The following is a 26,310-nucleotide window of genomic DNA, read 5'->3' on the forward strand; positions in this document are numbered from 1 at the left end:
ATCAATTATGAGATCTTCTTTGATTTTTTAACTTTACTATTCTTTTGTGAATTTTTCTTTGTAATTAGAAATCTAACTAAGATATAAACTATCCATATTATTGCAACTATAATAACTATTATTCCGCCAATGACATCTATTAATAGGATTTGATACATCGGCATATCATCAAAAGGTGCTTTTAAAAATGGAGCTCCATCATGCCTCAAAACATATTCTATACTATTAACAGCTTTTTGCAATGGAGTTTCTGGAGTATCTCGAAATATTTTAGATAATTTTTGTACACGTTCACGGTAACTGAAATAAAATTAAAATTTAGTTAGAAACATTATCTTTTTTTATTCTATACGCCAAATTAAAACCATGTATGAAATGTGAAATGAGGAAAATTTCATTCATCAAGACATAATTTTAACAACTTTGTGACAATTATCGATTATGTTTTATTATATTGAAAAGAATTTGAAACAAAAGCCAAAATAATGAAAATTGGCGCAAAAAGATTTAACAATCAATAAAATCATTATTAGGCAAAATTGTCATCACTACTTTTCTTCAACTCCAATAATAATTCTATTTAAGTTAAATTTAAAAATTAATATTTTTCAACGGGTCAATATGATCTGAAAGTCTTACATAAACTTCTTAAACCTATGATAATATTTATATTAAAAACCTTAAAAAATATTTTGAAAATGATTTCTTTTAAATAATATTTAGTTATAAAGAATATAATTTTGTTTAAGCTTTAGTAATCAACAATATAATTTTAATTAATTAAATCATACTGCAATAAAACGTAATTTTTGTTTAAATGATATGTATAGGTGTTTGGTAAGAATTAGTATATTTTAGTATAAGTTATTAAAGTAAGACTGATAATAAATACTATGATAAAATAATACGATTTCAGGAAAAAACTTTCGTTTAATAATAATTATCCGAACTAATTTCAAATATTGTTGAAAATACTGTGATAATGATAATTGGGTACAATTTGATGTTTTGTAATGATAAATCATAAAGTTAACTTAAGTTAATAATATTTTTATGAAAAAATATAAATTTATATATAGATTTTTAGTATTAGTTTTCCATTATTCCAATTATTCTTGACGAAAAACTGTTATAATAAAAGTAATGTTTTAAATTATTTGATCTTTGAAAATAAAAGATAGTCATCTAAATATAATTTTGAGGATACTTTGTCCTGCTCTAAAACAATTTTTAAAATTTTTGCTTTTATTACAGATTTACTTAACCGTGGTTAAGTAAATCTGGAAATTAACCAAAAATTGAATTACTTAAAAATTGTCTGATACTTTCGCGAGTATCCAAAGCAAACCTAGGAAAATATGAATGAAACCATTATTTATTAACTTTTTGTAAGGTAAGTTACAGTAATCGCAAAAAAAAATCGATAATATAATAATATGATAATTTTTTTTGCTTATCTTTACGTTTCAAAGATTTCTGAACATTTTGTTGTTTGTGTATGTATAGTATATACGTATGTGCGGATACCATTATTAACTTCCCCCCGTAGGGTAAGTTTTTGTTATCGTCCAAAAATCGAAATTGAAAATTTTTGCATTTCTCGATGTTTTGAAGGTTTCTGAACATTTTGGCATACCTCAGAAAAAATGGATGTATGTGTATGTGTGTTTATGTATGTATGAATACAATTTTCCGGTTACCGATTTGAATGGTTCAAAAAACATTCGATTCCTATTGATAGGGAGATGTGCTGATTAGTTTTTGGCAAAGGCAGGTCTAGCAGTTACGGAGATAAAGAGCAAAAAGTGCAGAAAAAAGAAAACGAGTTTTTGAGAGATCGGAGCATCCTATATGAATGATCTAAAAAACATTTGTAATGATTGGGAGAAGAGATGAATAGTTTTTGGCAAAGGCAGGCCCAGCCATTTCGAAGATACAGAGCTAAATGTGCAAAAAATGGCAATTTTTGAGAGAAATAAGCGGCCGATATAAATGATTCAAAGAAGTTTCTGCTTGTTTTAACAAAATAATTGATCTTGGAAAAAAAATTTTGTTTCAAATTTTTTTTTCATTTTTTTTTCAAATAAAGTTTTTTTTTGTATATCGAAAATAATTCAGATTTTAATTTTAATTCTGACTAAAGTTCTAATATACTTTAAACAAATAATTTCAACTTTGCAATTCAGTTTATAAAATTCTTATAAATATTAGACAATGCTATAGTATTTATTTATAATAGTCTATTTGAAAACATTTAATATTCCTCGAACATTTTGTTACGGTACGGGAAGTTCCAGCAATTTGCCTTAAACCACGATGCCATACACCCCACTAGTTTGCTGACGTTTTTAAGAGCACGGATCAACCGATTTGAATGATTCAAAAAAACATTTGATTCCTATTAATGAAAAAACGCACTGATTAATTTTCCGTAAAAGCAGGTCAACCCATTCCAAAGATACGGGACACAAAGAGACATATCACTCATATTGGCATAATAAAAATCTGGTTAAATTTTTCGAAAGACAGATTCAGCGGTTTCGGAGAGCCAATAAAAAATTTATAATTATAATGGAATTGGACATTAGGACATATGCACATCAAATTATCAGATATTTTATAAAAGTCTTAATAATAAGTACAGATTTTGTTTACATTTCTATGGGTTCCGTACAAAGAATTTTAATGTTTAACCATTATACTGCAATGTGCAGTATAATTCGTTTTATAATTCGTCTCTAAAACAGCAACGCAAAGCGATTGCTTTGAAAAAAAAAATCAAAATTTTCGAAAACATTAAATGCTTTTTCACATTTTTATAGTACGGGAGGTATCAACAATTTGCTTTGAGGCACGATGCCAAGTTTACCTTGAATTGTATAAAATATCATTTAAAGCTGTGTCAAATGAATTTTCGGTCAACTTATTCAGATCGAGTGAAACTGCAATGCCATCCTGAACAGCTTCTGCAACGTTCATAAACTGATCTCCTAAGATAGGAATTCCTAACAATGGTACCCCAAAGTAGATGGCTTCTATCTTGCTGAGCATACCACCATGCGTTATGAAAGCAACAGTGTTGTTATGTGCTGAAATTTACCCAGAAATTTCAGTAAAATATAATTTAAAAAAAAATAGTTTAGTGGTTGCAGTTACTTAAACTGTTAGCGAATATTGAGTTTTTCTATTCATAAAAATATATACCTATATTCACACTTATTGCTGACCATAACTTTGTCGAAACTTACAACCCACATATAATATATAATATATGTACTTAGAGATACAACATTTTAAATACCTAAGTTTCTGTTTGCAAAGTATTTGGAAATAATTCATCATTGTAAATATTTCTTATAATTAATTATTATAAAATGATTAGATATAAATTAATACTATACAGAGATAATCAAAGAAAATATGCTAAAAAGTTAGGCCTTAACCACAAGGCTATTTTCATATATTAATAAGAAATACTGCACACTGATGTAAAGTGCTACTTTTTAAATTTCATTAAAATTTTACAAATAAAACTCTCCTTATAGTCCTGTAATATTTAAAGGGGTGTGTTGTTATTTTCAATTTCTTTACAATGAGAAGTCCCAGACAACAATACCTGAGGTTCTCCTTGTCCTTACAATTACTCATTGTCAGATAAAAATTAACATAATTAACTCGCTATGTTAAATTATTATTTTTTATCCTAAACGTATATAATCCTAAAATTTCAATATATTGATTGAATCATGAAATAATCGGCAAGTATGGAAAAATTATTTAACTTTTTTTTAACATAATTAATTCCCAGATTTTGGTTCATATGAAAGCAAATAATTTCTGTATGTAAAGCCCGGTGCACACGACGCTAGTATTCCTTGTAACATGATTTCTATCGTAACAGGATTTCTAGCGAGCAAGAATTTTGCGCCAGATTTTCACTTATTTTATTATTAATATTAATTTCGTGCATATTCAAATAGTTTATTATAAATATACACTGTGAATTTCACAATTTATATTTTATAGGTCTAAAGCCCGGTGCACACGACGCTAGTATTCCTTGTAACATGATTTCTATCGTAACAGGATTTCTAGCGAGCAAGAATTTTGCGCCAGATTTTCACTTATTTTATTATTAATATTAATTTCGTGCATATTCAAATAGTTTATTATAAATATACACTGTGAATTTCACAATTTATATTTTATAGGTCTAAAGCCCGGTGCACACGACGCTAGTATTCCTTGTAACATGATTTCTATCGTAACAGGATTTCTAGCGAGCAAGAATTTTGCGCCAGATTTTCACTTATTTTATTATTAATATTAATTTCGTGCATATTCAAATAGTTTATTATAAATATACACTGTGAATTTCACAATTTATATTTTATAGGTCTAAAATACACTAATGCTTATAAGTGTACAAACAGGGAATTGTATGAATTGTAAACAAAAACATGTATGTATCGCATCTGATTAGAATTAGGTGAAACAATAATAATTAAAAGATAATAAAATGCTTCAGTTTAGGGGGCACAACTAGTGTGAAATTTTCAAAAAGTCGAATTTTCAATTTTTCATATTTCGATAGGTTATACCTTTAAAAATAACATACCAAAATTTCAAATCGATATCTTAAATAGTTTTTGAGTCACAGCCATTTAAAGAGTATATACATAGTATATAGTATAACGATCATTTTATCTTTAAACGCGTTTTTCTCGAAACAGCATTTTTCGAATTTGCTGCAGCGATTCCTCAAAAACAAATGATCCGATCACTATCAATTTTATTTGTACATGTTTTATATATAGTTCTCCGTAAAATAAACTATCGATTTTTTGATAGGATCAAAAATCGAATTTTGGCAGTCCAAAATCTTTTTTTTTTAAAAACGCCGCCATTTAATCAATTTTTGATTTCTGTTTTATCGTAGTTAATTTTGCAGACAATATTATCTAGTTTAACGAATTTTTTTTTTGGATTTGATCCACGTAGAAGGCCGGAATCACTGCAGCAGTGAAGGGCCTTTTTTGTGCCGTTGGAGATCGACGATAACATAAAAGATATTTGTTTTTTTTCTTCAAAAATTTTGAGATGTGCTGATTAGTTTTTGGCAAAGGCAGGTCCAGCAATTACAGAGATGAAGAGCAATAAGTGCAAAAATATAAATCGAGTTTTTGAGAGAACGGAGCATCCGATTTGAATGATCTAAAAACATTCAACTAGTAATGATTGGGAGAAGTGGTAATTAGTTTTTGGCAAAGGCAGGCCCAGCCCATTTCGAAGATACAGTGCTAAATGTGCAAAAAATGGCAGTTTTTGAGAGAACTAAGCGTCCGATTTAAATGATTCAAAGAACTTTCTGCTTGTTTTACCGAAACAATTGGTTTTGGAAAAAAATTCTTGTTTCAAATTTTTTTTTTGAAAAAAAAATTTTTTTTTGTATATCGAAAATAATTCAGATTTTTATTTTGATTTTGTTCTAATATACTTTAAACAAATAATTTCAACTTTCCAATTCAGTTTATATAATTCTTATAAATATTAGACAATGTTACAATATTTATAGTAATCTATTTTAAAACATTTAATATTCCTCGATCATTTCGTTACGGTACGGGAAGTTCCAGCAATTTGTTTTAAGGCACGATGCCATACACCCAACTAATTTTTTTTTAATTTTGAGTATTTTTGCAAATTTCGAAATTTTTGAAATAAAACGATTTGAATTTTTTTGTAATTTTTTGGAAATTTTGAATTTTTTTGATATTTCAGATAAAATTACGAAAATTTGAAAAAAAAATGCGTATTTAAATTTTTTCGGAAATTTGAATATTTTAAAATTACTGAACTGCCTTTCCTAAACTAATCATTTATTCACGCCGCTATATATACACAATAGCTATTTACAAAATAAAAACTAAACGCTTCCAAAATCGAAATAAATGAATCAAGTACGCATTGGTATTTTCGTGTCAAAACGCAGCTTTCCTATTGGACACTGAAGGTATCGGCCACGAGATCGTTCATCTATCGCCGACATAGGACATGCTCTATTCGTAAAATACGGCAGGAATTTGCAAGGACTGAAGTTGTTATGAAATCAAATTTCGACGTTGTTAAGGCAACGGTTTTACTTAGAAATTATGATGAGTATACCGCCGTTGTGAATGCGTGAAATCTAGCAGGCCAGATCGCAAATTATGTCGCGCAAGATCGTAAATTATGGTTTATCATGTCGTTCCTAGGGTAACAAACAAACAAAAACTGTCCAGCATGAAAACTGGCGTCGTGTGCACCGGGCTTAAATATATTATAATGTTGTATGCCGTAAAAAAATACACATTTTTAACGTGTTTCTGGGTGTATAGGTATGATGTTAATATTGTGAAATTAAAAATTCTTATTGAGTAATTCAATTCATAAACACTAATAATTTTCTATTATTTTACCATTATTCTCTTCTATTTATTTTATGAATGGCGAATTTAGAAAGCTGTATTTTCTACAATTACTTCAACACATAGTATGAAAATGTATACTGATAGAAATAATAAACAGGAATTAGTAGCGATTAAACTATAACTAAGACTATAGAACATAACTATTCATTTATTGTTAAATAAACTTGATATCACTAGGAATGTTACTTTTGAAAAAAAAGAATGGTCTATAAATATTAGAAGAATTCAGAAGGTTGCAAATTTTAATTGTTAAAAAATTAATGTAAGAGAAAATCAAATTATGCTAATATTATGAAAATCTGATATATATATATATATATATATATATATATATATATATATATACAGTTTGATTACCTAGTATATCTTGTTGCGGTAACCATTTCCGAATTATAACATTATCTGGTTTATTTGGAAGATGCTCGTCTTCCCATTTCCAAAGTACTTTCTGATTAATTTTACCTAAACATGTTAACATAATATTTAGATATTCCTTGGGTAAGTTCGAACTCTTTAAATTCCCTCCCATACTAAATAAAACTACGCCTTCTCTGGCTTGATCCATTAAAATTTGAAGGTCCTAAAATATTAAAATATTTAAATAAAATCTAATAAACACATGCAAATATTTCAAATTTTAGGTTGTTATTAAATATTTATCTACGATTACATTGTTATGATTTATTATATACATATATATATATATATATATATATATATATATATATATATATATTAAAAACAATAAATTCATATTGCGTTTTAGAATCTCTAATAATGGTATTTATTATGCTTTATGATTTCCAATGAAATATTTTTATTGGTTTATACAGTTAAGATTAATACGAATCAGATTTAAGAGATTAGAGAACTAAAAACTTTAATAAAAAAACATTTATAAACAAATAAATTTATTCCAACCTCATTTAAATTCTGTAATTTAATGTGCATTCCTGCAACATTAATCATATTTGGATATTGTGGCGTTGGCTTTGACACTGCAACATTATTATTCAGCAAAATTAAAGAAAAATTTCGATAAAGATCACTCAATGATGGAAATTGAGTTGGTGATCCAATTTGCAATGGTTGGAAAAAGTTCTTATATAACTGTTCTTGATAATTCATGCGAGACCTGAAAACAAAAATTTTGCAAAATTACAAAGTATATTTAAAATATTATAGATGCGATACGTACCGATCTAAATAATCGTATCCTATATAAAATAAGCTATTTACAAATCTTTGAAAATACGTCATAGGCACAGTATATCCAAGAATAATATTAGGCTCTCTTGCAGGACTTTTAATGAATCCTACCATCTCATCAGTCCAATAATTCGTACCAATTGTACTAAATACAATATTAATTGTACGAAAGTGGTACCCGAAACCAAAAATACACTCATTTAAATTAAATTCCGTTATAAATAAATCAAATTTTTTACTCGAGTTGGCTAATTTCTTCATCTCTGGATGTTGCATAGTTAGTTCAGCAAATTTATTCCGAACATCAAATATATACTTGATCATACTCAGTGCAGATCTATCATTGGATTCAAAGTTATACATGGCATCTAAATTATAAAGAACAGTCATTATTAAATGATTTGAGTAAAACAATAATCAGAATTTGACATTCTATAAACTATGTGATGATTATTTTTACTAATAGCTATTTTAAAGAAATATAATACATTATGAGAAGAAATTTCCTACTTCATTTGTGAAAGCTACAATCATGTAGGTATAAAATTTCATAACGACAATATTGAACTATGAATAAATATGTTGGAAGTCATATAATTTGTAAAGTAATTTCATAGAATCAAAAATTTTGCTAATCAATTTTATTTTTTGAATAAATTTAAATATTATGTAAATAATTGTTTGTAAATATTATTCACAAAATTATTTGTATTATTAACTTCTCATATTTTAGTTTAATATACTTACTAATAGACTTTTCAATTAATCCTTCTAAGACGATTTCCTTGAAATTTGTATGATTTTCAGCTCTTTTAAAAGGGCTCGCCATAGTAACCTTGACAATAAAAACAAAAAAAGATTAATAACCAGCAGTGTAAATAATAAAATAAACTACTAGGCGTAAATGGCATTTTATGTTCAGCATAGTTACATCAATTTTCCGATAGTTAATAAGAATTTAATTTTAGCATTTTTTTATATTGGTCTTATTCCAAACTTTATCGACATTTTATAATAAAATCACATTCTTCAGGCCTATAATATTTTAGAATGTTTGTTTTGGCTATTTCACTAAACCGCTATATAAAAATACATTTTTTCAAAATTATTTATGAATTTATTGAATTTTTAGCAAAAACAAAATTTTCACCGATTTCGAACTTTTTTCAAACTCTGTAAACAATTTTAGTAAAAATTATCTGCAATTTTGACAAAAATCAAGTTTTGGCTCACATACACACAGGCACTCATACACAATTATACGTTTTTAAGTTTGGTGGCAAACGTTTCATAATAACTTGAAACGTCGAAAAACTATGAAAATGGTAAATAGGAAGTTCTGGCAAGAACATTCTTTGTATTTATTAAGAATTTTAAAAAATTGCAGAAGAATATCTACCTTATGTCCATTATCAGCCAAAGCTATTCCAAGGGCTTCTCCTAATATATGATGTGATTTTGAAATTGAATTGAAAATCATCAATATTTCAGCACTATGTATCAAAGTAGGTAAAAATAATAAAAAATTTAAAAATAAAACTGACTTCAAATTTTTGGTTAGACGCATTTTCACTTCATTTAATTAAAATACAATTGCGTGTCATACGCTGAAGTAAATGAATACAACTGAAATTTAAAATCTTTACATTCTTATAGATAAATATAAAAGTCAATAAATGAATGAATATATATATATATATATATATATATATATATATATATATATATATATATATATGAATGCATGTATGTATATTATAGGATTAGTTGAGAAATCTTATCTTTCTTACTTGCATTAAAGTGTAATCAATTGTTTACGTTTTACGATGACAATTGTACTTATTATTTGCACATTATTTATTATTTTCTAATATAATTAACGAGTTCGATTCGCTTTTTGTTGATTATTTTTAATTATTATTAATAAATAAAAATTTTCTACAAAGGTTCTAATAGATAAAACGTTGCTAACTTGATATTGAATGGTCCATATGTATATTAGGGTAAGTTGAATTTTATTTTTTCATAGTATTATAAAATTTTGATAATATATATCGAATAAGTTTCAATTTTATTTTCCTTTCAAATTATATGAATTCTGATATAACCACTCTATACTATCAAGACAAGATATTACATTGGAAAAAGTTATTTTTCAAAAATGTTTTAGAATTCAGTATGTAGATATGGAAATATTACGTTAAATCTATGAATACTACAAATGCTATGTGCAGGTGCCACAAATGCACTTTTAGCCAGTTTTACCAATTTTGATCTTTTTTATAGTTTAATAGAATTTGACCAACTCTTTTCCAAACATTAATAATTTTATAATTTTTTTATAATTTATAAATAAAATTTGTATAAGAAAATAAAATATGGAATTATTAGCTCATAATTTTACACAACTTTCATACGATTTTGAAGTATAAATAAATAAAGAACTTTTTACGAAAATGTTAACAAGATACTTTTTTAGTTAATTACAAAAATGCATAATAAAGGCTCAAATCTAATAGACGCTAGTCATTTAAAAAAATTTCGACAAAATGTTATAGCCAGAAAAAAATTAGTTTGCAACCAATCAGAGGGCGTCCAATAATGATGTGAGGCTTCTAGGGGGAGGGGGTTTGACAAAAAATCTAGAGGGGTCTAGTAAGATATCACGTGTATTTATTTTTAAAGTAAAACTTCTTTAGGCGTGACTAGGGTGTAAATTCGTACAAATGCAACGGAAATGCGTTACGCCAGAACTGTACGTCATTCGCTCTCGATGAAATCATTTCAATACGGGTCGATTGTGATTAGTTGTCGTGTATGTGAATAGAGATCTGTCGTTGTATGCGTACCCATATCAGCAAGGAAATCGGCATAGATAAATAAACATTTTAAAGTTACATCGTAGTACAAATCTTGATTTAATGAAAAATGCCTGAATCAGAAGAATATTTTACCCTGTTCCTTGAAAATAATAAAACAAATTCAACATTTGTACCGTGAACTAAACGTAAGTTTATTGATTAGAAATTATTTCTATATTATTCGTAGTTTCTATAAATCTTTGAAGTTATTAAATGGAAAATATTTTTAGGCACGACAGATATTATAGCTGTTCAAAGAATGAGATTATATTATATGCCAGCGAAGAAGTAAAAAAAAATCAAGCAATCAATGAAAGTATGTTAATTTTAATTACATGAAGTTCTTCAAACACGGTTACATGATGAGTGAAGTTGCGGAGACGATATTTGTTTAGGCGTTGTTTAACACAATCCTCTGTGTGAATGAATATTATAGAATTTATTAATCAGCAATTACTTCATTTTACTAATGAAAGTTATTTTCTAAATGCTAATTACAATGACAAACCGATCATGCCATATTTGAATGACTATAATTTCATTATTGACTTACTATATATGCTGTTATATTATACTATACATATGACTTTAATTACATTATTGTTTTTAAATATTATACATATTTTTAATGCTATTATAAATATAGAATTTATAATTTATCATTATATAAATGTGTATAATGGTTGAGACTAATAAATATGTGCATTACGAGTGTTAGCTTATTACTAATGAACATTATTCAAAATTGTTATATGATGGACTTATTTTTACTTAACTTAAATTTGCTACTTTGTACAGTAGCAAATAAGTTTTACTTCAATCGCTTTTTTTACCTAATTTTTCGAAATATAAACAAAAAATATACGTTTTTTTTGTAAATTCGAAAAATTTGTTTGGAAAATTTTACCTAACTAAAAATACACGTGGGGGAGGGGTAATTCTAAATATCACGACAAATCACCTGGAAAAGTGGGGGTCCAAAAATCTCTACAAAATCTATCACGTGAATAATGAGCGCTCTCTCACATATCAGTCAATTCATAAAAACTAGAAACGTGAAGAACAAATAAAATTATCAAAACAGATTTTCTGCCGAAAAAATATTTTTTTCTTCAGGTAGTTAACAATATTAATGAAACAAGATAGATATTTTTTACGATTCACTGTAATAATTTCATCAACTCAAGAATTCTTATCAAATAAAATCAATACTATTTTTATTAATATAATTTTACATAAATAAATCGTTCCCTTAATTTAGTTTTTTCTTAACATCAGTTTTGCGTGTTAGTCTCCTAACACAGCATATAACCTTCTTTAAAATCCAAAAGATTATTAAAATAGGTAAAGTTACACATAGTACGATCGCAGGAATCACGTCCAAAAGTAAAACTTGGTAATCTGGCATACTAGCTGCAGGCGAACGTAAAAATGGAGCTCCTTTGTGCCGAATTATATACTCAATTGATGAAACAGCTTTTTCAACTGGAGTTTGACGTTCGTCTCGGAAAATTCTTGATAGTTCTTGAGCTCGCAAACGGTATCTAAAACCACAATTCATTACTGGCACCAATAATTATCCATTATTGAAATTGTTAAAATTATATTTACTTTGGATTCGTTAAAACTTCTGACAAAGCGTGTGTTAATCTTTCTTCTGTTATTTCATGCAACTCAATTTTAACTGCGTATCCTGACCATTCAGCTCTAACCATATTCTTAGGCTGGTCCCCAAATACTGGAATACCAACAAGTGGTTTTCCGAAATACAAAGATTCCAATGAACTTAATAAACCTCCATGTGTTATAAAAACTTCGACATTTGGATGCGCTACAAAAAAGGTTTACATACATTAAGTTATACCTAAATGTAAAATTTGATTCATTTATCTTTACCTAATATAGCCTGTTGTGGCATCCAAGGTAAGATCACAACATTATCCGGTTTGTTTGGCATATTTTCATCCTCCCATTTCCACAAAACGGTTTTGTTTAGTTTGGAGAATGTTTTCAAAATTGCATCACGAGTCGCATTTGGTAATTGAGCACTTCGCAAATTACTTCCTAAACTGAAGTATACTACACCTTCATTAGCGTTATCAAGCCTGTTTTGCAAGTCCTAATTATAATATTATATAATTTGTGTTAATATTAATGAATATCATATAATGAAATTTGAAAACTTTTTCAAGAACATGACGCGGTCATTTATTGTTAAGAAAATTGCAAAAATAAAAAAAAATTAAATCATTACAAAGTTTACTTCAATATGAGTGTAATAGAAAAAAATTAATACGGATCCGATCAGCACAACTGAAAATAATTAATTTACCGCAGAGGATGTTCATAGAAATTGAGCCAAAAATCCATATTTCAATCGTAAATATTTACGTAAAAAATTTATTTTCAGCAAAATCCTGAGATGCGTGTCATATGATTTTATGTATGAAAAAAAATCAGACAATTCTAAAATGTGACATTTTATTTTTCCGAAAATCCGTGCGATTTGAAAAAGAATGTCCCATATATATATATATATATATATATATATATATATATATATATATATATATATATATATATATATTGAATGGTAGGTATATATATATATATATATTAGAGTGGTCCTTAATATGGATATTTTTGGGTTTTGTTGCTCAAATGCTTCCAAATTGGTAAAAAAAAATTCTGAAAGTTTTAACTTTTTATATTAACTTTAAGATAGTCCGCATCTAACCAAAGTTTTTTATAGAAATAACATGGGTAAAATTTCATTTGTTTTTCAGAATTATTTAGCTCAGTGACAAGTGAATCAAAATTTTGAGAATAATATTATATTTGCTTAATTTGACTATAAATAACAAATTACAACAAAAATTTGATTTATTTAATAAAATAAGTATTTACTTAGGAAGAAGATCCAAGGAAATTTGGTTGGAGTACGTAAAATATCCATATTAAGCACCACCCTAATATATATATATATATATATATATATATATATATATATATATATATTTGTTTGTTTATAATTAAGTTTAAATAAACCAGATATAAGTTATGTTTTGTCCTAACACATGCTGCATGACTTTTCTCCTATGCGAAGATCCAGTGTGATTATTTGAAATAATACAAATTTTACTGTCATTTACAAATAAAAACAGCATGATCCGCTGCTATCACAATTAATCAGCAAAATTTTCATTTTACCCTTCAAATAATCTTTGATTTTTTAAAATCATATTAAAATTTTCAAAATAATTAGATATAACTGTTAGTTATTAAAAACAGCTAAAGCAACATGCGAACGTTAACAATAATTAAAATATATCAAATTTTAAAAGTAGTTTAAAAAATAAACAAACAATTTTAAATTAATAAAACGATTCATCATTATCAAAAAGTAATCTTTGCTTATGAATTCCTTCAAACATGAATTTTCAAAATATTTACTCTTAATTTATCTGTTAATTATCAAAATCGAATTCTTCTCAAATCGTCGCGCAAAAATAATTAGTGCTGTTAATTAATTATTTGTTATTAAAATTGTTTTCGACAAAACGCTGGCGAAATGCAAAACTTACATTTACATACATATACATATTTTTTCCCAATTTTATATGGGCCGATTCGAAATAACGTCGCATGGCGTAGAAAATAAACATTAAACATTAAACGACAAAAATAAAATCAAACATTATAACAACCTGCATCCAAAACTTCGCTCCTATATATAAATTGATAAATATTGTTTAAAATCTTTTACAAAATGGATGAATATTACCTCCGGTAGTTTCTTGGGATTGATATGAATTCCACCAATGTTTATCATATTTGGAACAAATGCTTGAGCATCAGATACAACAAAATTGGAATTAAGAAGGACTAAAGACACATTTGTAATTACTGATGTAAATGATGGTACTTTTGACATATCACCATTGTATAATGTAGATGTAAAATTGTCATACAAGGGCTGTTGATCACTCAGATGCTTCCTGAAACAAATATATAAATTTAGTTTTACTATGTATAACTACATTTTGATTTGAAAAATAGTCGAAATAAATTTTAATTTTGAAAAAATAATATGCATCATGAATTAATTAAATAGATATGTTTAATCTTATAACAATAATTAGGTTATAATCTCATTTGTACAAATAATTCAAGATAAAACATTATTAAATATAATATAAATATTTCTTCGTTTTCGATTTGCAATCAAACTATTTCTTAATTAGAGTAATATAAAAATATTATGGGTAAACATTATTGGGATTTATAAACAAGCAAAAATACGATATAATGTTTATTATTAATAGATAGAAAATTTTATGATAATATAATAATTCTATTCAATAATGTGAATCTATGCGCGTTTATAATTGTGTAGATAAGTTTAATTAGTTTATATACTGAGTATTAGTCAGAAATTTTCAATCCTGTGACTTATTATTGATTTATATTTTTAAACTTGTGTACAATTTGGATACGAAACTCATGATTGAAGATAAAATAATAGTAAATCAGTCTTATTAAAGAGTGTTTGAAGATACGAAGAAAAAGAAACTATATTGAGAACTTCAAAGATATTTGTAATTCGAGAAATTTGTCATTTTTGGTTCACGATTAACTTTCGATAACTGATTTATTCGGCATAATTTCTTTAAATGACCCGTAATTCAGAAATGCGAAGTGTTACTGCCATTTTTTTTTAATTCCATATAATTTAACCTGCTCTATACATTTTTAACTTCCCGTAAGGTAAGTTATTGTAGTCGTCCAAAAATCAAAATTGAAAATTTTTGCATTTCTCGACGTTCTGAAGGTTTCTGAACATTTTGGCATACCTCAGAAAAAATGGATGTGTGTGTGTGTATGTATGTACGGATACAATTTTTTGGTCACGTTTTCGGGCTCGCGGATCAACCGATTTGAATGGTTCAAAAAACATTAGATTCCTATTGATAGGGATATGTGCTGATTAGTTTTTGGTAAAGGCAGGTCCAGCCGCTTCGGAGATACAGAGCAAAGAATGCAGAAAATATAAATCGGAATAATAATCGGAAAGATCGGAGCATCGGATTTGAATGATCCAAAAACATTCAATTCGTAATGACGGGTAAAAGTAATGATTAGTTTTTGGTAAAAGCAAGTCCAGCTGTTTCGGAGATACAGAGCTAAATGTGCAAAAAGGGGCAGTTTTTGAGAGAACTAAGCGTCCGATTTAAATGATCCAAAGAACTTTCTGCTTGTTTTAACAAAATAATTGATTTTGAAAAAAAAAATTTTGTTTCAAAAATTTTTGTTTCAATTTTTTTTTCTGAATTTTTTTTTTGTATATCGAAAATAATTCAGATTTTAATTGCAATTCTAACTAAAGTTTTAATATACTTTAAATAAATAATTTCAACTTTGCAATTCAGTTTATATAATTCTTATAAATATTAGACAATGTTACAATATTTATAGTAATCTATCTGAAAACATTTAATATTCCTCGAACATTTCGTTACGGTACGGAGAGTTACGGTACGGAGTTGGGTGTAAGGCGCGATGCCATACACCCAACTAGTTATAATTTTTGTCTTTAAAGTGTTATAAGTACAAACGATTGAAATCATGATTTAATATAAAATCACAATTAATGTAAAATATTACAAATAATATTGACACATGTGAACAGCTAGTTCATACAAAATACTTCAATATTTGTTTTTATGGCACTCATGAGGAGACAATTAACTTTTTATCAAAGTTTGCGTAAAAAAGAGATCAGTATTTAAATCAGTATTCGTTCCATTCTTACTATAAATACTCCTCATGCATATGTACTTTGATTACAAAATGTATTGTCGCCTGATGCGTTACTAATCACAGGTACATCGCTTCAGGTACAGGTACATCCCATAATAAAAATCCACGTACATATTTCAAAATATTGAGATCTAGGAAGATAGTTGTCAGATCACCTATTACTAACTATAGCTATTCTCCCTATGTACCCCAAATCGCGTAACTATATATAGTTATAAACATACTATCTATAGAAACTTGCAAGTACCCAAATCGCGTAACGCTCCGTTCTCTTAAAAACTAAGTTACCATTTTTGGCACGTTTTGCCCCGTATATTTCGAACGGCTAGACCTGCCTTTGGCAAAAACTAATCAGCACGTCTGCTTATCAATACGATTCGAATGTTTTTTGAATTATTCATATCGGTTGATCGGTGATCCCGAAATCGTCGACGAAAATTTGTATCCGCACACACACAGGTATTTTTTTCCATTTTTTCTAAGGTATGCCAAAATATTCAGAAACCTTTGAAACGTAAAGAAATATAAAAATTTTCATTTTTGATTTTTTTGCGATTACTATAACTTGCCCTGCGGGAAGTTAATAAAATAAATAAATAGTGATTCCAACTCCGTTGAAGAATATTTCTAACAAAATGCCAGATCAAGGTTATTTACAGTGTTATACTGTAATAAATGCATTCATAAAATGTATGTTTTGCATTGGTTGTATAATGCAACTATTATTTTGTAAAATCCCTTCAAAACTCAAGTTTTACACTTACCAGTATAAATAATAATCCAGTACAGTTTGTACTGTATTGCCCAACCTTTGCAAATACGTCTTTGGACTTCCAAAAGTTAAAAATGTGTTAGAAGTATATGAGGGATTGAACGGGTTTCCAGTCATCTTGTCAGTCCAGAACGATGTTCCAAAAGTGCTCACAGATGCAGAATGGGCATTGAAGTAATTTGCCAAACTATATAGGCATTCGTTCATGAAAGTTTCCGAAATAAACATATCGAACTTTGCTCTAGATTTAATTAATTTCTGCATCTCTGGATGGTAGAATGTTCCTAATGCAGATTCTTGGCCTAACTTCGTCATCATTTTCAACATTTGAACTACGGACTTGTTGTTTAAACCAAATGTGTTATTTCTAAATTCTTGAGCTAAAAATTAAAAAAAATGCATTTATGTATGTATACAATATGCGCAATTCAGTCAAACTTCGTATGGAAGGATCTTGGAAAAAATTTTGAAAATTTTAAAAAAATGTTTTAGGTATAACTTAGCGATAATGAATGGGTTTTATTCATTTATTTGTTTGCTAAATTACATCTAAAAAACCTTTTTTAAAATTTTTGAAAAATTTTCCATGCTATTTCCATACAAAACTTTGATAGAATTGCGCTCTATCGAAACGTTAATTTTAAGAGCTAAAACTTTCAGAGAATTGTTTTTTTTATCTATTTGGAACCGTTTGAGCCCTTGGGGGCAAGGAAATTCGAAAATAACCATTTTAAGGACCACCCTAATATATATATATATATATATATATATATATATATATGTATATATAATATTTTATGCGCATTTTTGCAAAAATATGCATACCTGGTTTGGATTCGAAAACTTCAGTAAGTATATGAACCGTATATTTGGGATGGCTCTCCTCCCATTTGTAGGGGCTAAACATGGTGACCTAAAATTTGTTAAAAAAATAGATATTACAATTGTGATTTTTTACATAGATAAAACAATTACATAATAAATATCTATTACAGAAAAGTTTCAAGTATGATATATTAATAATTTGGGTTCAGTAAACATTTAATTCATTTTTTATCCATTTAAATGAACTGTAAACAATCATTTTAATATAGTTAGATAGAATTAAAAAATATTTCAATCTCGTATAATGATATTGGTATAATATAGCATTACATAACATTTGAAATAAAATATTTTTACCGAAATATTTATATCCATATTTTGTATTGTAATACTCTATAGATTTAGAGTGAATAAAATTAGATGCTTGAAACATTTTATTACCTTTATAAGTCATAATAAATTGAATTTTATTTTATTAAATTTATAACGCATAGGATAAGCCATTAAGTAATTTTTGTATTAATTAGTAATTTTAATATAATTTTTATTATACCTCATGTCCGCTTTTAGCTAATCCTATACCGAGCGCATGTCCTATATTCGAGTGTGATCTAGATACAACATTAAAAACTATGAGAATCTTAGCTCCATAAACTTGAGCACTAATTGTAAGCAAAAGTAATAAAGGAAATATTTTAAACATCTTAGAAAACTTTTTGTTCGATTGTTCTAAGATAAATAAATCACAATAAGAAGTTCAGTTTTATACTAACTGCTAATATTTTGTAATACAAGTCATTGAATTTTTTAATAATCAAATATAGTTTTTGATATTACCTTCATATCATTATCATATCTATATATTATCATTAATCGGTATACAAATCAGTTAAAAACGTTATAAGACAATGACACTGATATTACCTATGATTTCTTACGTATAATAGTCGAGATAAATTTGCTAACAAAAAGATTCATTTTGATAAAAATACACACACACACACACATATATATATATATATATATATATATATATATATATATATACTTTCAGCAGTGCCATTATTGAAAATTATGATTTTTTTATTTTTAGGCGGGGTGTTTTTGGCATCTTAGTTTTATATTTAAATCAGAGTTACGAAAAGGCAAACTACTTAAGTGCTCAAAATCCCAAACGTGCATTTGTTCAGTAACTAGTGGCAAATGGCATTGTGCCCTTAAGGCAAATTGCTGGAACTCTCCATGGTGTAATTTAAAATTTTAAAAACTTTTATGAAAATGTAGATTGTTTTTCAAAATGATACGCAGCGCGCGTAGCTGTTTTAAACAGTTAAACATTAAAGATCTTAGTACGAATCCCATATAAACTTATTATTAAATTTTCTAAAAAAAAAGTTCAATAATTTTATGTCCGTATGTCTAATGATCATGTTTGCCCGCCAAATGTCATTTTTAAACTTTGTTATTGGATCTACGAAACCCAAAAATCGAATGTTTTTTGAATCATTTATATCGGTTGATTCGTGCATTCGAAATCGTAGACAAACATTTGTATTGAAACTCATCCATACATACACACACATATACATATACACACATCCATTCATTTTTTCAAAGGTATATCAAAATGTTAAGAAGACCCTATAATGTAAAGATATGCATTTTTCTCGATAGTTTTGCAATTACTATAACTTACCTTAACGGAAGTTAAATATAAGGAATGTATTTGCTATTTGTTATATAGAACAATTCTTGTAAACACAGACCGAAATTTTGTACAATATTTTCCATATACTTTACATAAAACATAACCGCGTCATAATCATCAGTAATTTCCGATAGTAATAATATTATATTTTCAAATAGGCGAAAAATGGTACCTTTAACATCTGCACAGTAGTTGTGTCCGCCATTTTGGGCTTAGTCAGTCCCCATCTCATGTAAGATTGGTATAGATGGGCATGCACAAATTATCCGCCCACTGGCTCTTAGTTCAACTGCTTTAAAATTTCTGAAATAGATGCTGCCGTTGTGTGAAAACAAAAGGCAAAACAAATATATTTTTTACAATTTTTGTGTCAATTGATTCAACGCGACGTCGAGAAAACATAAACTTTGCAAATCAGGTTTACTAGTAACAAAGATTTTTCTTCAGAAAGTTACAAAATAAAAATTTCAGGAAAATCTTAAAAGGTTATATTTTTCTACACCTCGCACACAATTCTTCCGCCCTAAAACACGTGAGTTTAAACATAGCATACAAACTAATTTCTATTGAAACAAAATTTGATGTAATTACTTTAATTATTCATATAAATATAACTTAGAAAATAATTGATTACAATATACACTTTATCTAACTTCGATCTAATTTCTTTTCTTCGCGTTGTTTACTTTTGAACTTCTGCAACATTTCTTAACAATTTTTTTAAACACCCAATATAAAATAAATATCGGCAACAGAATAATAGCTAGCAATCCTGCTATGACATCGAGTAATATTTTTTGGTAAACTGACATATGTACAGCAGGTGACCTCAAAAATGGAGCACCCTTATGCCGTAAGACATACTCGATGCTGGACACCGCCTTGTCCATAGGACTCTGATCTTGGTCGCGGAAAATGTTTGATAAAAATTGCGCTCTTTCTCTGTACCTGGAAAAATATAACACGTATAAACATCATGTTTATTTTTACTATTATTATTATAATTATTATTATTATTATAATTTGAATAGCAACCAAAACTATTCTCAGTATTCTTGGACTGTTTTCATGAATTTTCTTCATTGGCAACCCAGCCATTGGTTATGAATGACGATACAATTTTTACATTTATGTTTTATCCAGTTTTTACAGAAAATGAACTGTATATAACTGATGAGCGTTAATGAAATAAATACATTTAAAAAAAGTGATTCAAAAACAAGGTGAGTAAATTCTATTATTATAATATCATGAAATTTTACTTTGGATTTTCAAGTGCATTAGATATAGCTTCATCTAGGATTTCTTCGCTAATTGTATCTAGATCAACTTTAATGCCATAGCCCGATTTCACAGCTCTTGCCATATTCATAGGTTGATCTCCGAACACAGGAATTCCAACAAGTGGAATGCCGAAATACAACGCCTCGATGGAACTTAGCAAACCACCATGTGTAATGAATAGCTTCACATTTGGATGAGCTGAAAATTGATGTAGTATATTAACCAAACACAAAATGTTTAGATTTAGTCGTAGAAAAAATACTGGCAGAATACAGAGACTCATAGGCGATTTAACATTTTAGGTTTACTTTATAAATAAATATTCTGATATCAAAAACAAGTTTCTACAAGGAACCATACACAGAACCATACATCGACTTTCAAAATACCGCTTCATCAGTAGACAATTATTAACTTCCCGAAGGAGAAGTTTATGTTTTCATCAAAAAATCCGATTCGCTAATTTTATGTTTTCTCGACGTTTCAAGCCATTCTGAATCGAATGAGACCAACTTTGGAAGAAGTATGTGTGTGTGTGTGTATGCGACAAGATTTTTTGCCGTAAATCGGCCTTTTCTCAAAAACGGCTGGACCAATTTCAAAAAAATTCTCGATGAGGACTAGCGTCTGTCAATTTTGCGTGACGATCAGCAAAACCGTTTCTTTGTAAATCTCAAAATAGTAAAAAAAAATAGTCCACGTTTTAGCCCACAATTATGAATCGATTTTGAAAGTTCAAAAACTGTACGAAAGATATCGGTTGGGACTCGTGTTGATTAGTTTTTGGTAAAGATTAGCTGGGCCGTTTTCTTGTAATAAAGTGTTACAAAAAAAATTTTCGACAATTTTTATGACTTTTTTTGACAATAGATACCATAGTCTTATAGATCATACTAAAATATTACAGCCTTAAAACAAGAAGTAGTTTGATTTTGAAATTTCATCAAAATTTGAGAAAATGAGTAGTTTTTTTGACGTATGTTAAAATTAATATTAGACTATTTACATGGTATAACGATAGATTACTTGGTCTTAATTAACATACTAAACCATTAAAGTACACGGAAACTGGTTCAATTATAAAAATTATTGATTTTTGAAAATTTGCTCGTAGAAAATACTCCGAGTTCACGTGTTCATTCGTTCTCAATTATGTTTAATAAATCCACTCGGAATACTTTTAATCGCTCATAAATTAATTTATTTTTTATTGATTAAGTCGATTATTCACACATATCGGAAAGTTCATGTAGCTTGCCTCAAGGCAAAATACCAATACCAACTAGTTTAATTTATTATCAACTTCGTTATAGTAATTTTTTATTCAAATACCCGACGGTTTTCGTGTATCCTATAATAGGGTTTATATTCTTACCACAAATATGACTTTGAACCACAATCTTGAAATAGTGAAATTATACCCTTACCTAATATTGATTGTTGGGGCATCCACTTTCTGATTATAACATTCTTCGGTTGATTAGGTAATTTATCATCTTCCCACTTCCATAACACTGTATGATTCAATTTTGCAAAAGTTCTCAAGATTCCATTTCTGGTCTCAACTGGTAGATTTGAACTTTTTAAATTACTTCCCATGCTGAAATAGATTACGCCTTGTGGAGAATCATCGAGTATTTTTTGAAGATCCTAGAGATACGGTAGAAGAATAACAGATTAAGAAGTGTAATGATAATATAATAGATTTGATTTAAATATAATTACATCTGGAAGTTTTCCTGGATTTACGTGTAAGCCACCTACACTGACAACGTTAGGTACGTAGGCCCTTGCATTGGATACTGCCAAATTCGAATTTAGCAATAATAATGATATGTTGGTGACAATTGATGGAAGATCAGGTTCATTCATACGATCTCTTCCGTTTAGTGAACGAAAATGTTCTTCATATAATGCAGATTGATGACTCATATGACGACTGAAAGAAATAATAATAGTGACATTTTGCATTAATGCACCTTGTATTAACTTTTAAATATCTCATAATAATCTAAATCAAAAAAATGGGCAAGCTGCTTTAAATTTTTAAATACGATAACAGCTCGACCAACCTTCAAACCAATTTCATTTAAATAAAATTTGCATTTTTTTAGTTTTTTGAAAAAATGTGTGTAATTAATAGTTTTACACTAATAATTACAAAGAAAGAATTTGCCAAATTTTCAAATAAAAACAAGACACTATAATGTCAAACGTAACATTTTTTTGCGAATATTGATATAAAAATCTACATATATATTTTAGAGAGCATTTTAAACCAGCATGTATTACAAAATTATCATTTATCATTTATCAATTTAATGAGCATAATTACCAATAAAGAATCTCCTCCAAAACCATGAATGCAGTACTTATCAATCTTTCAGAAAAACTCAATGGATTTGTGAATGGCAAAATGAGATTAATATCATAAGCAGGATTGAAAGGATTCCCGACCATTTTATTAGTCCATCCTGATGATCCTGCTGTGCTCATTACCATCGGGATTGCATTAAAATGTTGTGCCATCAATAATAAAGCCTCATTCATAAACCATTCAGTCAAAAATACATCGAACTTTTGTCCAGATTTTAATAATTTTTGCACTTCAGTATTATGAAATGTTTTATTTGTACCATCAGCACCAATGTATGCCATTCGGAAAACCATTTTCCACATGTTACGATTTTTATTGTCGACTAAACTATTTTGCATTTCCTTTGCTAAATATAAAATGTTATAAATATTAAATTTGATAGAATTAATATAATTAATACATAAATTGATATATTACCAAGTAAGGAATCAAAAGCATCCTCCAATATGATTTCTTTAAAATTTGCGTGATTGTTATTCTTTTTAAACGGACTTATCATGGTAACCTGAAAAATCAAAATATATAAGTTAGATGTGAATATTTAATGATTTTACTGAATTTTGATGAGGTTCTCATTTTAGTGAGAAACTATTAAGAAAAATAGCTTAAATGTTGTAAAAATGGAACTAGAAACTAAACATTCTAATCAAATAAAATATTTTCATTACACAATTATTTAAATGAGTAGCATTTATAAACAGAAGTACTAATATATTACACAATTTAATTTATATGAAATAAGTGTAAATATGTAGCAAAGATTTTTGAAATAAGTAAAAATACTAAATGATGTATTTTGTTTTTGCTATTTTGCACAAAACAAAAAAAAGCAAAGTGTAAGTCTAAAACTTTTGCACAATTTGTTTTACGATATATATTTATATAAATATTAAGTATGAATAATATATGCACGTATATACAAATATAGATATTCATCAAATTACAAATATTATAAATTTAATAATATTTTTTTATTTATACGTTTCTACACTTGGTCATTCAGTAGTTCTAAAATAATTACAAAAAATTGTATAATACACTAAAATTAATATTGAAATATTATTTTATAAAAAATATTGAGAAAGAACAAAACACAAAAATTTAAACATGTTTTATACAATAAAATAAATAAATATATAAAAAATGTTTTAATATCTTTATTTATGTATTATACAATTTTTTGTAATTATTTTAGAACTGCACAATGATGATAACGTGTAAATAATTTTTTTTTTAATAAAACTTAACCCTTTCCACTCGAATGCCGGTGCTCCAGCGGCAAAATTCATATAAATCTCGGAATTCGCGAGTGGAAAGGGTTAATATATTTAATTCGACAATTTGCTAGCTATATACCAAATTCGTTTCAATGTGAATAATAATCAAATAAATAATAAAAAATACATTTTTTAATGTTTTAATTAAATATATATTAAATGGTTATACTACATATAATACGTATAGCGTTATATCTTCATACTATAAAAAGGTGCCTAAAACTAGAAATTTTTAATATTGTTATAGACCAATGTACCTACTTGTTTATAAAGTCAACTGAAAAGTTATTTCAAATTGTACGTACCATTTTTAATTATTTTTGAATTTTTAAAACATGATTATGTATATATTTATTCTTAAATGTTTTTACTTTTTTCTACTAAATGAAGGGTAAGACTATTCCCGAAACGTATAGATATTAAAATAAAAAGAAATTCTTTTTATTAATATTATGTTTTTTTTATATTTTGTCTTTTTATTAATATTACGCCCGATTTGTAGACTCTGCTAATACATTATCTAGTTCAAGAATATATTTGTTTGCAAAGCATTTGCGTTCAAGCAAATCATTGTACCGGCATTTTTATTCAGATTAAAAATTAATAATAAATTATTTAATTATTATATATATATATATATATATATATATATATATATATATATATATATATATTAAAATTATATATTACCTCATGTCCTTTTTCTGCCAATCCCAAACCAAGTGCTTCTCCTAGGATATAATGTGATCTTGAGATAGCATTAAACATCATTAATATTTTGGCGCCTTCAACATTCAGGGCGCCAAATAATAAAGCACAAAACAGTAAACGAAGCATTTTTTACACAAAGTTTCTAATAAAACAAATAAATGGTATAAATATTACATCAAACCAAATTTGAATTGATTAACTATGTTACATTGCACCCAAAGTTTATATTTTTCTGAATTAAATCATTTGTTGTTACGGCGATAAGATAAACGGTGATAAAAACCAGATTAATATATGCCAGATTTTCATAGTTTTAACAAAATAATTTGTCAAGGACTATGAGCTATTTACCAGTCAATTTATAAATATGTAAGCGCATTATCATTAACAAAATTTACTAGATTATTTATTTATCCAGTCATTTCAATGACTTGGTACAATGTCAAACGAGATATGAACATAGCATGATAGATATGAGTAATTAATCGATATGCGGCAATATAAAAAATACAACGTCATCATGATTAAAACAATTAATGCATTCCATCTGAATGTTCACTAGAGTGAGATCTCATTTACGGAAAATAATGGTGAAGATGCATTTTAAAATTATTATGAACATGAAGATTATGAAGATAATTTTTATTCACTTTCTGTATGATATGGCACTACTCAATGAATAATGAAACTGAATTACTTAAAAAACATGTCATGATTGATAATAATTAGATGATAACTGAATGAATTGAAATATAATATTCGGGGCACTGAGATATATATATATATATATATATATATATATACACAAATTGTACTTACTTAGTACTATAAACAAGTTAAAAATTTGTCTTTGAAGTTCTTGTTAAATAAAGACACAAAACTCATTTCAGTATGTTGTTGCCTAAAGTACGTTCAAGATTTATTGATTAGAAATAGAACTCTTTTATTTGTGACATAAGAGATCTTCTTTAGGCGCAACTGGGTGTAAATCCGTAC

At 27.3% G+C, this 26,310-nt stretch overlaps 1 protein-coding gene across 1 annotated transcript; it reads right to left on the reverse strand.

The window, feature by feature from the left end:
• On the reverse strand, positions 1-25,571 carry LOC113375448. Its single transcript, XM_026615386.1, has 21 exons — positions 25,294-25,571; positions 23,744-23,831; positions 23,285-23,672; positions 22,675-22,888; positions 22,377-22,599; positions 20,928-21,147; positions 20,329-20,613; positions 18,511-18,619; positions 17,958-18,045; positions 17,125-17,512; positions 14,325-14,538; positions 12,437-12,659; positions 12,152-12,371; positions 11,951-12,084; positions 9,079-9,119; positions 8,427-8,514; positions 7,669-8,047; positions 7,392-7,605; positions 6,828-7,050; positions 2,870-3,089; positions 1-300 (listed from the first exon to the last, which is right to left on the reverse strand). The coding sequence occupies exons 1-21, from the start codon at positions 25,438-25,440 to the stop codon at positions 6-8; spliced, it is 4,401 nt and encodes a 1,466-aa protein (XP_026471171.1). The 5' UTR covers positions 25,441-25,571; the 3' UTR covers positions 1-5.
• Between the last annotated feature and the right edge of the window lie 739 nt (positions 25,572-26,310).

Source organism: Ctenocephalides felis, unplaced genomic scaffold, assembly GCF_003426905.1.
Source record: "Ctenocephalides felis isolate EL2017-DRISC unplaced genomic scaffold, ASM342690v1 CF-g0.4_SCAFFOLD_01886, whole genome shotgun sequence".
Classification (NCBI taxonomy): Eukaryota; Metazoa; Arthropoda; class Insecta; order Siphonaptera; family Pulicidae; genus Ctenocephalides; species Ctenocephalides felis.

Bases quoted from the DNA above. Each gene is read 5' to 3' on its own strand.
- LOC113375448 (XM_026615386.1), bottom strand. From the start codon at position 25,440: ATGCTTCGTTTACTGTTTTGTGCTTTATTATTTGGCGCCCTGAATGTT. The intron at 20,614-20,927 runs GTAAAATTTCAT...ATATTTTTCCAG, and splicing joins AATGCACTTGAAAATCCAAA to GTACAGAGAAAGAGCGCAAT. The intron at 14,539-17,124 runs GTAAGTGTAAAA...TATTTGTTTCAG, and splicing joins CTGGATTATTATTTATACTG to GAAGCATCTGAGTGATCAAC.